Consider the following 17,152-nt stretch of genomic DNA (forward strand, 5'->3'; position numbering starts at 1 on the left):
CCTTCTAAGTCAATCTTTAGCCAATGGCCCTGCTTCATGCTGAGGGTCCCTTTGCTCCTACAAGTACTGGGGTAGATCCACAGCGGGTGTAAATTGTCTTGGTTTCATTGAAATTGATACCAGCTGAGGATCTGCCTCACGATCTTTAGAAGAAAGCTGAAATCTCTGGCCGCTTGTTGCCTTTAAGCAGCCTGTGGCCCTTTTGGAGGACTAGAGATAAATAATGTGGATGAATAAATTCTGCTTGCCAACATTCCCTCTGCAGCGTGTGATAAATGCATTTTTCTTCACTAACTAAAACCCAGTTGTGACCTACAGCACAGTTGGTAAAGAATGGCTGCTATGCTCTGTCCCAAAGAAGGCTCCGTTTCAATAGTGTATAAAGTGATCCCAGTACATCTGTTTACTCCAGGTATTTCCCAGGCACCCATCACAGTGGTATCTATATACGAGTCTAAGGTCAGCATCTAATAGTGCTTCTGGATGGTGTATGCTCGGGACATATTATGGGTATAAGCAGCGTGTGAGGTGCTATAAGAACATCAGAGAATGTGGTGACGGAGTGTGTGGAATTTAGTAACTTCCACGTGGCTGCTGAGAAAGGAAAGGTTTTTGTTTCAAGGGATTAGAAACTGGATATAGGGACTCTCTAGGTTCCCAGGCCAAATCCAGCCTAGCACTGATCAGACGTTGCTGCCATCTGAAAGCTGTACAGTAGCCTACGAGAGATACATTTGGAGGTCCCAATCCAGGTAGCAATGGATAGATGCTCACATCACAAAAACCGTCACAGCTGCACTAATTGGACCCTTTTGGGTGAGCTCAGCAGAAAGGCCTGCCTCATATGTAGAGTGGATCCTTCAAGGTCAGAGCTGAAGTTACCAAGTCACTGCTAGGATGTTTATATTGTCCATGCTGTGCCTGTTTTATAGCTACTAGAAGACTTTGCTTTTTGGGGCTGTGAGGACAGCACATTTCATGAGCACTTAAATCATGCAAAAATGGCTTTTGTTTTTGTTATAACTTAAGTACTCTAGTCATGTTCGCACTGTGTGTGTGTGTGTGTGTGCGTGTATGTATAGATAGATATTAATCTCTTGCCTAGTTTAATTACCTGTTTTTCAGTTACATAGGAGTTGCCAGATTGGATCAAACCCAAGGTCCATCTAGTCTGGTATCCTGTCTCTGACACTGGCCAACACCAAATGCTTCAGAGGAAGGTGCAAGAAACCACACATTAGGCAGATGTGGGATAAATCTGATCCCCCTTCCCCAGGAATGTCTCCTCTTTAACCTAATATTTTGAGCAGGGGTCGGCAACCTTTGGTACGCTGCCCATTAGGGTAATCTGAAGGCAGGCCGCGAGACATTTTGTTTACATTGACCATCTGTAGGCAGTCCCCCCCGCCCCACCCTCCCGCAGCTCCCAGTGGCTGCTGTTCACCGTCCCCGGCCAATGAATACCCTAACAATATCTCAGAAAGGCAGCCTGGACACAGACCCACTAAGGTTACAGCAACATCTCCTTATGCATGTTTTTCATTTTGCAGTGTATAATCAGAACCAAAGCTCTTACGTTATAAAAAGAAAATCTCTAGATATTTTAAATCAGGATAAAAACATGTCTGTGGTTATTGATTCAGTGTTTAGGTGAGCTGGAGTGTTTCATAATCATGTCTATTTGCTTTTGATTTAAAAGAAAAAACAAGCAACCAAAAAGATGTAACAGAAACCACTGGAGCCTTTGGAGGACACTGAACCTGGCATGTGACATGAGCATTGCCTTTTGTAACCTTAACCCATCCCACATGCTTGGTGTCAGTACTAAAGATCAGTCCAGCGCTGCTGGGTTTCACTCTTGTGTTACAGGCCATTAGGGCCAAATTTTGCTTTCCGTTACATTAGTGCAGATCCTGTGAAATTAGTGGGGTTGCACTAGAGTAACTGAGAACAAAATTTGGTCTACAGAGTGCATAGAAGATCAATGGAAACACAAATACAGTCCCCTTTTCATTAACTAGAAGCTACATACATAAATACTCAAAATAAGAATAGTCCCCTAACCGCTGACAGTTTTTCCTGGCTATGTGACAAAAGTGATGAAGGAAATAGGTGTATTCTACTTTTAGATCCCCCTTCCCCCCCACAGATTCGTGGAACAGATTCTTCACCCCACCTGAGTTCTGCTTGGATGCAGTGGAGGATGTTGGTTCCATGATCCTGAGCTGCCCAGCACAAGTTAAAGTGGCAGAAGAGTAGTAACATTGGGATGGCAACTGGCCCAGGAGCCACCTCTGCCAGCTTTCTGTTGGTGAAGAATTCCCCTGCCCAGGTAGAATTTGTCACTATCTATTTCCAGATGCTTTTAGTCAACTTTGCACTATGTGCACTTACATGGTGTAAAGTGTATGGAGCGGACCAGAGAATGTGTCCTTTTATCATTAGAAGTGTTTGTCAGAATTATTGGGCCAGTTCCTATGTTGATTTAAAAGAGCTCATCTCCATTCATTTCAATTCAACTATTCCCATTTACCCCAGCTGAAGATCTAGCCCAGTGTCTTTGGACACAGAAAGTATTTGAGAGAGTCTCAAGGGTTCTTTCAAAGGGCTTTGGAAACTATGTTTTAAATCTTAAATAACATAACATACAAATGACATACACTGACTTGTCATGTGATGTTCTAGTGACATTTTCTGTACTTTTTTTTTAAAAAAAAATCTGGATTACAAACTCTATCTAGTTAGAGAAAAACCACAGAAGATTCCAGGCTACTCGTGATTTAAAATAGAATTGTGCAGGGGGTCAAGGGAATAGGAGAAGGAGCCTTTAACCACAGAGGTTGACGGTTTGAATTCAACAAAGGTTGATTGATATTGTGCAAAATATATGATCTTATGGCTGTGTGTGGTCATGATGTCATGAGTTGGTGGGTCACAGTCTAGTGTGAATTGTACAGGTGTCCTCTTGACAAAAATCATCATCCAGATGAGAACCACTGTAAGCATCTCAGAAAGACCCCCGCCTGCTGCCTCAAAAAAAAAAAAATCATGTTGACTGAACCTCCTTCCCCCTAGATGGGGTCCCAGTGTGTGGGGGCAGGAGCCAGGGTGGTTCCCAAACTAGCACAGCCACAACCTGCTCTGCAGAAAGGGAACCTCAGTGCCCAAGTCTCTTAGTCCACTATCAACTCACTAGAAGTTTGAGAGGTTTTAAAAAGGGATATGCTGCAAAAAGATTGGGAACTGTGGGGAAAGGACAGAATTAGGCAAGCCAAACAGCTTCCGAAAGCTCAAACAAATCTTACCCCAAACTGCCATTTTTAATGTTTGTATCCTTAAAGTATTCAGGATTTGCTTTTATTTTTCCTTTATTTCAGTGCATCTGGACCTGGCTCTTTTACTGCAGATGTCAGGCGGGGGAGGGGGTGATTTCCTTTTCGAATTGCGTTAAAAACAGGGTGTTTTAATGAGATTGCTGTGCATAGCTATGCAGCGGAGTTATCCCCTTGGCAAGCAAAGCCCAGCCAGTCACCCTCAGAGAAGACACTCTCCCGGCACTGAGGCCCTGATCCACTCTGTGTCCCGCGTTCTCTTTTAGAACGCGGCCCAGGGTTGCTAGGGGAACGCCAGAAGAGGACGGCTACTGAAAGGTAACTGTAGCAACAGCAAACTCACCTCCTCCCTCTTCTTTCCCCCCCCCCAGACGCTCACCCGCCCGCATTCCCCCGACTCTTGTGAGTGAGCTCTGCCGGAGATTTGCAATACAAAATTCTGAAGTTGCAACTAAGATAGACTGCTCTGCATCTCTCGTGCAGTTAAAACGATACGCTTCTAATTGCTTTGTTGTAGTTAGACGTCTGTTGCAAACTCTTTCCCCTCTGCAGAAGGAGAACGACACTGCACCGCACATGGCTTGTGTATGAAGTATTGCAGGTAGGGAAAGTCGCCTGCTAGATTCCCGAGCTCATCATGAGTGACATGGAGTCCCTGGCAGTGCCAAGGAACGATGATCCTAGGTACTCACTGCAGCTGGAAAACAGGAGGAGGAACGTTTTTGTGACCCAGTTAGGGGAACACAGGTAGGTGATGTCACTTGCACTCACGTTTTATTTCTTGGAATCTAAAGTCTAAAAGGGGAGTGTTAAAGTGAATGTGCCTGTGAGATCTGAGTTTCAGAAATCGATCTCCCCTTTCCCTGTGTGTTTCTAGGGCATTTAGAATAAGAACAGATTGATTAGTATTGTAGTAGCCTTTATGGTAGACATATAAAAATAGCTCCCTCCCCCGGGGATCTGTGTTGACTATGGAGTTTACCTCTCAGAGGCTGAGCTATCTAGGATGATGCTCTTAGGCTGGACAATTTAGTCAGATTGAAGCCTTCTCAATTTCTACTATAAAATTATTGCTTGCAACATCTGAACGTGTCCATTTATTGTATCTGAATCCATCTTGCAAACCCGGAGTAGAGTAGAAGACAGCAAGGCAGTGAATCATTTAAACTTACAAGTTATAGAAGATAGTATGGAGTCTCTAAAAAAAACACCCACCATGCATAATGTGACACACATGCACAATTGGCAAACTCAGGCCTGGAAAAGTCCAGGACAAATCTGGGAAATTGAATATGTGCAGCTGCTGCATATGTGTGCCCTGTTAATCTGTCTAGTTTGCTGTTTGTAATGTGGACATCACTGTGGTTTCCGCTTGCCAACATACTGAAGTTGTGACACATGTATGAATCTACCATATCTGGCTGACTTGCTGGCTGTCTAAAAAGTCATGAGAGGTCAAGGATGCACAGTCCTCATGTATTTTGGCAGCCATTTCTTTTTTTTTATAGAACATCTTTTCAAAAGAATAGGTAACATACCAGACATGCCCATTAGTTCTAATTATGCACATTTAAGTGTCATATCTAGAGTTTTATACCACCCTGGACTCAAGGATTTCAATCTCCAGTATGACAAGGCTCAAGGCTTCTAACCCTCATGACCACAAACAAACCAAAGTGGAAAATGATAACTTGAGACACTTTGCAGTGGGATTAATCTTGTAATGGAAACGTAAATTCTTGTTCCAGTTCTGCCTGACTCTTTGCCCAGGGGCAGGTCACCAACTGCCAATGTTTCACTTTTCATATTTGTAAAACAAAAATAATATTCATCTGTCCAGGTACTTATCTGAACATTTGATAATACTTCTGTATGTCCTTGCGTGTTGTTAGAGCACTAAATTAATCTTTTATACAGTTTTTTAACTAAGGACACCAGGGCAAACTTCTAGTTTTAAGAGAAGTGCCAGGAAACCTGTAATGTGGACACAAGAGATCTCTTTCAGGAGTCGCTCACACTGTAAAGAGCATTGAACTCAATTTATTGGCTATAGAAAGGTGAAGTGAGTCTAACTTATTGGGATTTGAACATGTGGATTTAAGTTTTATTAATGACCTTGGCACAAAAAGTAGAAGTGTGCAAATGAAATTTGCTGATGATACAAAGTTGAGAGACATTGTCAATACAGAGGAGGATCGGAATATTATACAGGAAGATCTGGATGACCTTGAAGACTGTAGTAACAGAAATGGGATGAAAGTCAATAGTACAAAGTGCAAGGTCATGCACTTACGATCTAATAATAAGAATTTCTGCTACGAGCTAAGAGCTCATCAGTTGGAAAAAAAAAAAAAGGGGAAGAGACCTGGGTGTGGGGGTCAATTATAGAATAACTGAGCCATCAGTGTGAGGCAGCTGTGAAAAAGGTAAATGCAATCCTAGGATGTATTAGGGAAGACATTTCCAGTAGAGACAGAGAAGTATTAATGCCGTTGTGCAAGGCATTTATAGAACCTCATCTGGAATACTGTGTACAGTTCTTGACACCCATGTTCAAGAAAGATGAATTTAAAGTGGACCAGGTGCTGATTAGGGGAATGGAGGGCCTATCTTATGAGAAGAGGCTGGAAGAGCTTGGCTTGTTTAGCCTAGCAAAAAGAAGGTTCAGAGGGGTTATGAGTGTTCTCTATAATTACATTGGGGTAAATACGAGGGAGTATGAAGTGCTATTTAGGCTAATGGATAATACTGTCAAAGAACAAGAGGCTATAAACTGGCCATGAAAAAATTCAGGCTGGAAATTAGAAGAAGGTTTCTAAACATTTGAGCAGGGAGGTTCTGGAACAGTCTGCCAGTAGGAATTGTGGGGGCAAACAACTTAATTCTCTTTAAGAGAGAGCTGGACAAATTTGAGTACAATTGTATGATGGAGGTGCTTGTGATGGTGAGGGTGGGGAGGGCTCAACAGCCCTGGGACTCACTGCCAGTTTATATTACTAAAAGCACATCCTTCAGGGTTTCAGGCAGTCACCAGTAGAGGTCAGGAAGGCATATTTTCCCCTGAATATATTCTGGGAGGGTATTTTTATCTCTTTCATCTGAAGCATCAGGGATGGCCATGACTGGAGATGGGACAATGGTGGGGTGGGCCAGGGCTCTGAGGGGGCACCGAGCATTTTCTCTCTCAGGTGCTTGGCTGGCTGGTTCTTGCTCATGTGCTCAGAGTCTAACTGATCGCCATGTGTGGGGTTGGGAAGGAATTTTCCCCCAGGTCAGACTGGCAGTGACCTTGGGAGGTTTTCACCTTCCTCTACAGTGGGTCACTTGCCAACTACACCTGGGTCCATCTCACTTAATCAATTCCCTGCCATTGCTGGAGCCTTGGGCGTTGGTGCATCAGTTCCTCCTATTCTCAGCCTGTGGCACACAATAGTCTGATCTCCTGTGGGTCTTATTTACTTTGGTCTCATTTTCTTCATTGGGTTTAGTGTGTGGGTGCTGGGTGGTGTTGGTGGCCTGTGATATACAGGAGATCAGACTCAACAATCGAGTGTGGTCCCTTCTGGCCTTAAACTCTATCACTCTGATCTGGCTTGTCAAAGTGTCCTTAATTCTCCCCATGTAAAGGTGACTCTCATTTGTTTTCCCAGGGAAGAAGAGGATAAAGATGTTACTCATATCCCCATCATCAACGAGGTTAGATGTGTTTTTTTTTATGCCTCCTTCTTTTGTGCGTGTGTAACAGGGAACATAGTTCAAGAGCTTCCCCTTCAACAGGGTGCTGTGTATGTGTCATCAAGACTCAGCTCACCTGTGTCTGTCTATATGGGAATTGTATGGCCCTCATTGCTGTAGGATCTGAGTTTGGTGGCTGGATAGGTGAGCAGGGACATATGCAGCTGCATAGGGCACCTAAAAATTTGGGGCACCACCAGGACCATAGGCACCGACTTCTTATCTTGCCGGGCGATGGTGGACCCCACGCTCCACTCCAAGCCCCCAACTTCACCCCTTCCCCCAAGCCTCTGCGCCACCTCCTCCCGCCCCTGCTCCATCCCTGCCCCGCATCCTTCCCCGAGCACGCCCCATCCCTGCTCCTCCCCATCCGTTCTGGAGCTTGAACGCAGCAAATCAGCTGTTCGCGGCACTCTGGAAGCGCTGGGAGGGAGGGGGAGGAGTTGGTAAGCGCGGGGCTGCCGGTGCGCAAGAGGCGTGGGGGGAGGAGGGATGAGGGGTGGAGTTTGGGGCTGGTGGGTGCTCTGCACCCACTAAATTTTCCCCATGGGTGCTCCAGCCCCAGAGCACCCACCCACGGAGTCTGCGCCTATGACTGGGACAGCAGGTAAGAGCAGGTTGGCTCCCAGACACCCAGTGTGCACCGCAGTCCCCTTCCTAGACAGAAGGCAGGGGCCATATTCACAGAGCCGAATGCGCTGGTGCAGGGGCACCAGTTGCACCAGCATAGGGCCACCAGTTTAATACTGCATAGGGCCCCATAAATCCTAAAGATGACCCTGTGGGTGAGGCCGTGGAACCCTTTTCCTCAGGAAAATTACCTCAGCGCCATGTATCAGTTGCTGAGGTGATGTGATGACAGTTGCAGCTGAAAGGATGCTGCAGTCAGCTCCTACAAGAGCTCTGTTCAAACATGGGCCTCTCACCCCTCACCAAGCCACGTCATTCTTTATATGGGGGATTTCTTTTGCAAAAACATCTCAGTGCTTTTTATTCATGAAGACACAAATACGAGAGGCCAATTAGCAAAGAGCATTAACAAACCAGTGTGGGCACCAAGCAGGAAAAATATATTTTGATAAGGAAATTTCAGCTTCAAGCTTCCAACAACCATGGGCCCAATCCTGACGTCTTTAGTTAGGAAGACTCCCACTGACCTGAATGGGAACTTTGCTGTGGACTTCACTAGAAAGTAGAGCAGGCTTTTAGTAAGGGCTTCAGGATTGGGCTAAGAAGAAGTCAATGACAAACCTCCTGAGGCTTTTGTGACACCTGACACTGTACCTCAGCTAATCACTTCTTTGTAGTTGGGATGTCCTGTCACATCTTAACACCATCTTCTGAAGTATCTTATCCAACATGGTAAATTCTGATTCTTCTCTCATTTACCCCAGTCTAATTCCATTAACCAAAATGGAGTTATTTTTTACTTACACCAGTAGAGAATCAGGTCCTGTGTGCATTGTATCACCATCAAGACTGGATTGTAGAAAATGTTGTCTGTTAGGAAATAAATACAGCCCAGCTGATATTAAGCCCCTGCACTGATGTACAGTTTATGTCCCGCTATATGAATTATTTTCCCACACTGTGGTCACATTTGGCAGGATGGGAGCTCTGGGCCACTGTCTGCTCTCAGTGCAGTCAAGGGGAGGTCTGTCATTTGCCTTAATAGGATCAGGACTTGGCCTTAAAACTGTGGCATTCATGTTCTTGTTTGAATCCTTGTTTTCTTATTTTAATCCATACCTTGAGGGCAAGGGGATAAAAATAATTATTTTGGTTAATACTTTAAGACAAAAAGTAATGATACACTTGATTTTATGCAAGACCCAAGGGAACTTCACAGGAATTTGTTATGTGCCTCTATTGATTTGAAAACCCAATTCTACTTGTAGGCCCCCAGCAAGATTCTTGAGACTGATGCAAACTCTTTGCAAAAAACCTTGGTTCTGAAGAAAGAGGTTGAAGCTGATCGTGTCACGGCAGAGCTGATTGCTAAGAGACAGGAATTTAAAGAGCGGATGGAAGCTGTGGCTCAGCGGAGAGCACAATTTGCCAAAAAGCAGCAGGATGTAAGCATCATTTCCCATCTGTGTTATGAGAAGAGAGCATTCAGGGTCCCTGAGGAGTTAGTCCCGGTCTTTTCACATTCCCAGGACTCTGCTCTGGTGGTTTCTATATCTGCACACTTGCTTCTGGGCTTGGTGCAGTCAATGGTGTATTTGAGTGCTTGGCAGAGTCATGTTGGAGCAGGCAAGAGCTGCAGCCTGGTACGCTTTTTCCCCAAGTGAAAGCAATGTGCTCTCCTTCGCTCTCTGTCTGATCATACTCACAGTGATAAGAATGACTTTCAGATTGCTCCATCAGCATTGGGTTGATCCTGAAAGCCTCTATAAACTGACACTGCTCCCCTCTGCTTATGCAGTAAAACATGTAGGGCTAAATTCACTAGTGACATAAATGTTGGTGTCAGGTACCTAGTGTGAACCTGATTCTTCATCCTACAGGAATATAAATGGAAACAAACCTGGGGCTTTGTAGATTTGTAAAACTTTAGTTCAACAAGGATAAGCAAGCAGAGCATGCACATATTTAATTGATTTTACAAAAAGTCTCTTCCCTGAATGGGGTGTTGCACTGGTTTATTAAATATGTCCTTTTTTTTTTTTTTTTTTTTTTTTTTGCCAGAGCAGGAATCAAGCTCTTAAATTTGACAAGTTTCTTAAAGAAAGTAATGTGAAGAGGAGGCGTGCACTCCAGAAATACCAAGCAGAAGTAAAAATGAATGAAATAAAACAGAGGGAGATAGATAAACTGGTAGCAGAACTTGAAAAACTCAAAGTCAGGTATGCAACAGACCCATCTAGGGTTATCTAAAAATTTCACTTTCCACCACCCACTTAACGAGTTCTACTATGTCATTTTGCATGTGTCTTTCTAACCTGTGTTTGTGGCTTAGAAACCTAAACTTCAGGTTTGCATTGCAGTAATCTAGACCATGAAGGCTCAAATACTGGCAGGATCAGCTCAGTTTCTCAGATAACTTACATTCCATGCAATGTATACAGTGGTAAAATCTTTAGAAGAGAGCTAACCCCCCAGATTTGAACACGTACACATTTTGTGAAAGCTTAAATCAGAAAGTCCAGAACTTTAAGTATATAAGAATAGTCATACTGGATCGGATCAATAGTCCATCTAGCCCAGAATTCTGTCTTCTGATGCCCATGCCAGATGCTTCAGAGGGAATGAACAGAACTGAGTAATTAGCGAGTGATCAATGCCCTGTCTTCCAGTCCCAGCTTCTGGCAGTCAGAGGTTTTGGGACACCAAAAGTATGGGGTTGTGTCCCTGACCATCTTGGCTAGCCATTGATGGACCTAGCCTCCATGAACTTATCTAATTCTTTTTTTACCCAGTTATACTTTTGGCCTTCACAACCTCCCCGGTAACAGCCTCATGTTGACTATGTTGTGTGAAGAAGTACTTCCTTTTGTTTTAAACCTAGTGCCTATTAATTTCATTAGGTGACCCCTGGTTCTTGTGCTATGTGAAGGGGTAAATAACAGTTCCTTATTCAATTTCTCCACAACAGTCATGATTTTGTAGACCTTCTATAAAATCCCCCCTTAGTCTCTTTCTAAGACGAACAGTCTCAGTCTTTTTAATCTCTCCTCATATGGAAGCTAATCCATACCCCTTTTCCCCCTTCCCTATATTTTTTCCAATTCTAATATATCTTTTTGAAATGGGCTGACACCAGAACTGCACATACCCATAGTGTGGGTGTATAATGGATTTATATAGCGGCATTTTGATATTTTCTGTTTTATTTTCTATCCCTTTCTTAATGGTTCCTAACATTCAGTTAGCTTTTTAGACTGCTACTGTACATTGAGCAGATATTTTCAAAGAACTATCCACAGTGCTCCAAGGTCTCCTTCTTGAGTGGTAACAGCTAACTTAGACCCCATCGATTTTGTATGCATAGCTGGGATTATGTTTTCCAGTGTGCATTACTTTTGCATTTATCAACACTGAATTTCATCTGCCATTTTGTTGTCCAGTCACCCAGTTTTGTGAGATCCCTTTGTAACTCTTCAGAGTCAGCTTTGGATTTAACTATCTTGAGTAACTTTGTATCATCTGCACTCTTTGACTTCTCACCAGGGATCCTAGCTTTCCATGATTTAAAAAAAAAAATTCTCTGACCAAAAAAAATGAAAATCTGCATTTTTTCACGATTAAAATGAAACACTGAACTTTAGTTTCCCTAGCCATAATATATATAGTTATCAGTTGAACACACAGTTTTATTGATATATTTACAATTTTTGGGCTGACAGCCTGAGCTCGGCCCATTGTCCTGACTATCTGAATTTCTGATGATCTGATCTGGCCCCAGTCCCAATTAGATCAGATAATCAGGGTTCCACTGTATATATTTTTATTTTGTTCACAAAATGTAAAAACTAAAGATTCTCTGTAAAAACGGAAATTCGATTTTCCTTGTTTTTCCATGGCAAACGGATTTCTAGGATCCCTCCTTCTCACTGTTTACCCCTTTTTCCAGATAATTTATGAATATGTTGAATAGCTCTGTTCCCAGTATAAATAAATCCTTGGAGGACACCACTATTTACCTCTCTTCCCTGTGAAAACTGATCATTTATTCCTACCCTTTGTTTCCTATCTTTTAACCAGTTACTGAATAAAGACTGGGAGTGGATGGATCATTACACAAAGTAAAAACTATTTCCCCATGCTAATTTTTCCCCTAATGTTACTCACACCTTTTTGTCAACTGTTTCAAATGGGCCATCCTGATTATCACTACAAAAGTGTTTTTTCTCCTGCTGATAATAGCCCACCTTAATTGATTAGTCTCGCTACAGTTGGTATGGCAACACCCATTTTTTCATGTTCTCTGTGTGTATATATATCTTCCTACTGTATTTTCCACTGCATGCACCCAGTGAAGTGGGTTTTAGCCCATGAAAACTTATGCCCAAATAAATTTGTTAGTCTCTAAGGTGCCACAAGTACTCCTCGGTTTTTTTTGCTGATATAGACTAACACGGCTACCACTCTGAAACCTGATCCATGAGAGGATCTTCCCTCTTATCCCATGACTCCTTATTTGAGGGACCTTGTCAAAGGCTTTCTGAAAGTCCAAGTACACTATATCCACCGGATCCCCCTTGTCCACGTGCTTGTTGACACCTTCAAAGAATTCTAATAGATTGGTGAGGCATCATTTCCTTTTAGAAAAGCTGTGTTGACTCTTCCCCAACATACTTTGTTCATCTGTGAGTCTGATAATTCTGTTCTTTAGTATAGTTTCAACCAATTTGCCAGATGCTGAAAAGTTAGGCTTATCAGCCTGTAATTGCAAGGATCGTCTCTGGAGCCTTTTTAAAAAATCGGCATCACATTAGATATACTCAAGTCATCTGGTACAGAGGCTGATTTTAGTGATAGGTTACTTACCATAGTTAGTAGTTCTGCAATTTCATATTTGAGTTCCTTCAGAACTCTTGGGTGAATACCATCTGATGCTGGTGATGTATTACTGTTTGATTTTTCAATTTGTTCCCCAAACTCCTCTATTAATACCTCAATTTGGGACAGTTCCTTAGGTTTGTCACCTAAAAAGAATGGTTTTGGTGTGGGAATCTCCCCCATATCCTCTGAAGGATACCAGTGAAGGCTGATGCAAAGAATTGATTTAGCTTCTCCACAATGGCTTTGCCTTTCTTGAGTGCTCTTTTAGCACCTCAATCGTCCAGTGGTCCCCCTGATTGTTTGGCAGGCTTCCTGCTTCTGATGTAATTTTTAAAAAATGCTGTGAGATTTTGTGTCTTTTGCTAGTTGCTCTTCAAATTATTTTTTTTTACCTGCCTAATTATATTTTCACACTTGAAACGCCAGAGTTTATGCTCCTTTCTATTTGCCTCAGTAGGATTTGGCTTCTAGTTTTAAATGGTGTCTTTTTGTCTCTGCCTCTTTTATCTGTTTAGCCATAGTGGCATTTTTTTTTTGGTCCTCTTGCTGTTTTTGTTTTTGTTTAATTTGGGTACACATTTAGTTTGAGCCATTATTATGGTGTTTTTAAATAGTCTCCATGCAGTTTTCAGGCATTTCACTCTTGTAACTGTTCCTTTTAATTTCAGTTTAACTACTATCCTCACTTTTTTGCATAGTTCCCCTTTTAGAAGTTAAATAAGGGATGGGCAAACTTTTTGGCCTGAGGGCCACATCAGGGATGCAAAACTGTATGGATGGCCAGGTAGGGAAGGCTGTGCCTCCCCAAACAGCCTGGCCCCCGCGCCCTATCTGCCCCCTCCCACTTCCCGCCCCCCTGACTGCCCCTCTCACAACCCCCAACCCATCCAACCGCCCCTGCTCCTTGTCCCCTGATCTCCCCCTCCCAGAACCCCCGCCCCTAACTGCCCCCTGGGACTCCACCCCCTATCCAACCCTCCCCTCCGCTCCCTGTCCCCTGACTGCCCTGACCCCTATCTACACCCCCGACCCCTGACAGAACCCCCAGGACTCCCACGCCTATCCAACCACCCCTTCTCCCTGTCCCCTGACTGCCCCAATGCCTATCCGCCCCCCGGACCCCACCCCCTTTCCAACCCACCCTGCTCCCCGTCCCCTGACTGCTCCCTGGGACCCCCCCGGCCCTTATCCAACCCCTCCCCACCCCCACCGCTCAGAGCAGCAGGAGCTCACAGCCCTGCCACCCGGCTGGAGCCAGCCACGCTGCGCTGCCCAGCATGAGCGACGGGCCAGAGTGCTGGCAGCATGGTGAGCTGAGGCTGCGGGGGAGGGGGGACAGCAGGGGAGGGGCCAGTAGCTAGCCTCCCTGGCCAGGAGATCAAGGGCCAGGCAGGACAGTCCCATGGGCCAGATGTGGCCTGCGGGCCGTAGGTTGCCTGCCTCTGAGTTAAATGCTACACTGGTGGATTTCTTTGGTATTCTCTCCCCCTCCCCCCCCCGCCCAAGAATGTTAGATGTAATTACATTATGGTCACTATTATTGAGAAGTTCAGCTATATTTATCTCTTGGACCAGATCCTGGGCCAAATTGAGGACTAAACCAAGAATTATTTCTCTCCTTATGGGTCCCAGGATCTCCTGCTATGAGAAGCAGTCATTAATGGTGTCTAGAAATTTCATCTCTGTATCCCATCCTGAGGTGACATGGTCCCAGTCAATATGGGGATATTTGAAATCCCATGGCATTACTGGGTTTTCTGTTATTAGAGCCTGTCTAATCTCCCTGATCATTTCACAGTCACCATCACCATCTTGGTCTGGTGGTTGGCAATATATTCTTACTGCTATTTATTCAATATGGAATTTCTATCCATAGAGATTTTATGGTACAGTTTGATTCATTTAAGATTTTTACTATATTTGACTGTGTGCTTTCACTGCCCCCACCAGTGCGACCTACTCTGTCATTCCTGTATATTTTGTACCCTGGTATTACTGTGTCCCATTGATTATCATTGTTCCATCACATTTCTGTGATGCCTAATATATCCATACCCTCATTTAATACCAGACACTCAAGTATACCCATTTTAATATTTAGATTTGTAGCATTTGTATACAAGCACTCATAAAATTTGTCAATATTTAGTTTTCTTCATGTGATGTAACTGAATGGGACTCTTTCTCGTTTGACTGTTTCAACTTCTTTCCTCTCCTCATTATGAGGATATGGAGTGTCCCTTTGAATAAATCCTCCTCAGAGGGATGTCTCTGTCTGAAATGTGCATTCCTCTTAACCTGTTGACTTTTCCCCAGCCCTTAGTTTAAAAACTTCTTTACAACCTTTTTAATTTTACATGCCAGCAATCTGGTTCAATTTTGATTTAGGGAGAGCTCATCCTTCCTCTATAGGCTCCTTCTCCCCCAAAAGGTTCCCCAATTCCTAATAAACCTAAATCCCTCTTCTCAATATCATTATCTTTTTCATGCATTGAGACCCTGCAGTTCTTCCTGTCTAATCAGCCCTGCATGTGGAACTGAAAGCATTTCAGAGAATGCTACCATGGAGGTCCTGGACTTTAATCTCTTATCTATCACCCTAAATTGGACTGCTTGGAACTCCTACCTTTCCCTGTGTCATTGGTACCTACATGTACCATGACCGCTGGCTCCTCCCCAGCACTGCACATAAGTCTATCTTAATGTTTTGGGAGGTCTGCAACCTTTACACCTGGCAGGCAATTCACCATGTGGTCCTCCCAGTCATCACAAATCTAGCAATCTATATTTCTAATAATTGAATCTCCCATAATTGTTAGCTGTCTCTTCCTAATAACTCTGTAGGTTGGTCCCATCTCTACTTAATAACAATCAAAGAGACATTCAACAATCAGAATCAAATAGCATGTCAAATAGCATGTTTCATAAGACCTGAATTTTCTATGGAGCCTTTGGCCAAACTTTCCTCTCTCCCATGTACTCTTACCATTTACTGTATACTGCTTTTGCTACATTCTACTCCGTGGGCACTTTAGTTAAAAAGGGATGACTAGTCAAGACAACTATTTGTGAACATTTTGCAAATTCACATCTCTTTGATTTGCTTTTGAGTGATATCAGAAGTAGTAGTTGATAATGGTTGTCCAATCAGGGAACAAAAGCAATACCATGTGACATGGGTGACCAATCACACAGCTTGAGTATTGAAAGATGAAGATAGAATGTTTGCTGCAGCCACTTAGTTACACACTCTCAGGCTGGAATTTGTTTGCAAAAAATATTAGTCAAACAACTGTGAACAGCAAACTTGTAAAAGTCATGCTCCATTTGTGGACAGCTTGCAAACATTACTATTTATTATTTATACTGTGGTAGCACCTAGGAGCCCCAGTCTTGGATCAAGGCTCCATTGTGCTAGTCACTGCACAAACACAGAACAAAACAACAATCCCTGCCCCAGTGAGATTAAGAACAAAGGGCTAAATTCACTGAATAACTTGTACAGGTTCTGCAGCTCTTAAGGCTTCCACCAGGAACGGAGAACAAGGTGACAATATTAAAAAAAATTGAATGTAATATAAAATAACACCTTTTTAATTAATCCAAACCCTCCACTTTTAATGGAGCTGGTACAGAATTACCACACAAATCCCTGAACAATTCAGGGACCTTGATGGTGAATTTAGGTCCAGCTGTCCACAGAGCACACATGGCCTTGAGGGATACGCTTCATTTTACAGATGGACAAACGAAATCAGAGAGACAAAGGGGTTTGCACAGGAAGTCTCTGAGAGGCAGGAATAGAATCCAAATCTCCTGATTTCTAGTCCTGGGTCTTAACAAGACTGTTCTTTTTTGCTTTTTACCATCAGAAGATAAAAGCTCTTGTGGCTATGGGCAAGTGACGGGGGTGGGGGAGGGGGGGAGAGATTGTCATGCTTAGATTCAAAAGAACATAAGAATGGCCATACCAAATCAGACCAAAGGTCCATCTACCCTAGTATCCTGTCTTCTGACAGTGGCCAATGCCAGATGCTTCAGAGGGAATGAACAGAACAGGTCAATTATTCAGTGATCCATCCCTGTCATCCAGTCCCAGCATCATATATTTTGAGGCCAGAAGAGATCATTCTGATCCTCTAGTGTGACGTCCTGTATAGCATAGGCCCGAAAACTTTCCCAAACTAATTCCTAGAGCATACCTAAAACATCCAATCTTGATTTTAAAATTGTCAATGAGGGAGAATCCACCATGACTTTTGATAAATTGTTCCAATGGCTAATTACACTCTCATCATTATAAATTCACACCTTATTTCCAGTCTGAATTTGTCTAGCTTCAGCTTCCGGCCATTGGATCGTGTTATAACTTTCTCTGCTAGACTGAAGAGCCCACTGTTACATATTTGTTCCTCATGTAGGTACTTATAGACTGTAATCAAGTAATCCCTTAATCTTCTCTTTGTTAAGCCAAATAGATAAACACAAAGGGTATGTCTACACAGCAAAGAAAAACCTGCAGATGCACCATGCCGTCTGACTTGGCTCACAGGGTTTGGGCTGCTTCATTGCTGTGT

General features: G+C 43.3%; 1 protein-coding gene across 3 annotated transcripts in view; it reads left to right on the forward strand.

Moving 5' to 3' along the window:
• Nucleotides 1–3,481: 3,481 nt before the first annotated feature.
• The window catches only part of CCDC197 (coiled-coil domain containing 197), a 77,244-nt gene continuing 63,573 nt past the window's right edge, over nt 3,482–17,152 (forward strand). For 2 of the 3 annotated variants that reach the window (XM_074956167.1, XM_074956164.1), the window contains exons 1-4: nt 3,707–4,079; nt 6,983–7,028; nt 8,966–9,142; nt 9,759–9,916. In XM_074956167.1, the coding sequence (XP_074812268.1) occupies nt 3,970–4,079; nt 6,983–7,028; nt 8,966–9,142; nt 9,759–9,916 (491 nt within the window). In that variant the 5' untranslated portion in view covers nt 3,707–3,969. Of the gene's footprint in view, nt 3,651–3,706; nt 4,080–6,982; nt 7,029–8,965; nt 9,143–9,758; nt 9,917–17,152 lie in introns of those variants that run through there. The other variant, XM_074956165.1, reaches the window with a different exon arrangement.

Source organism: Natator depressus, chromosome 6, assembly GCF_965152275.1.
Source record: "Natator depressus isolate rNatDep1 chromosome 6, rNatDep2.hap1, whole genome shotgun sequence".
Lineage (NCBI taxonomy): Eukaryota > Metazoa > Chordata > Testudines > Cheloniidae > Natator > Natator depressus.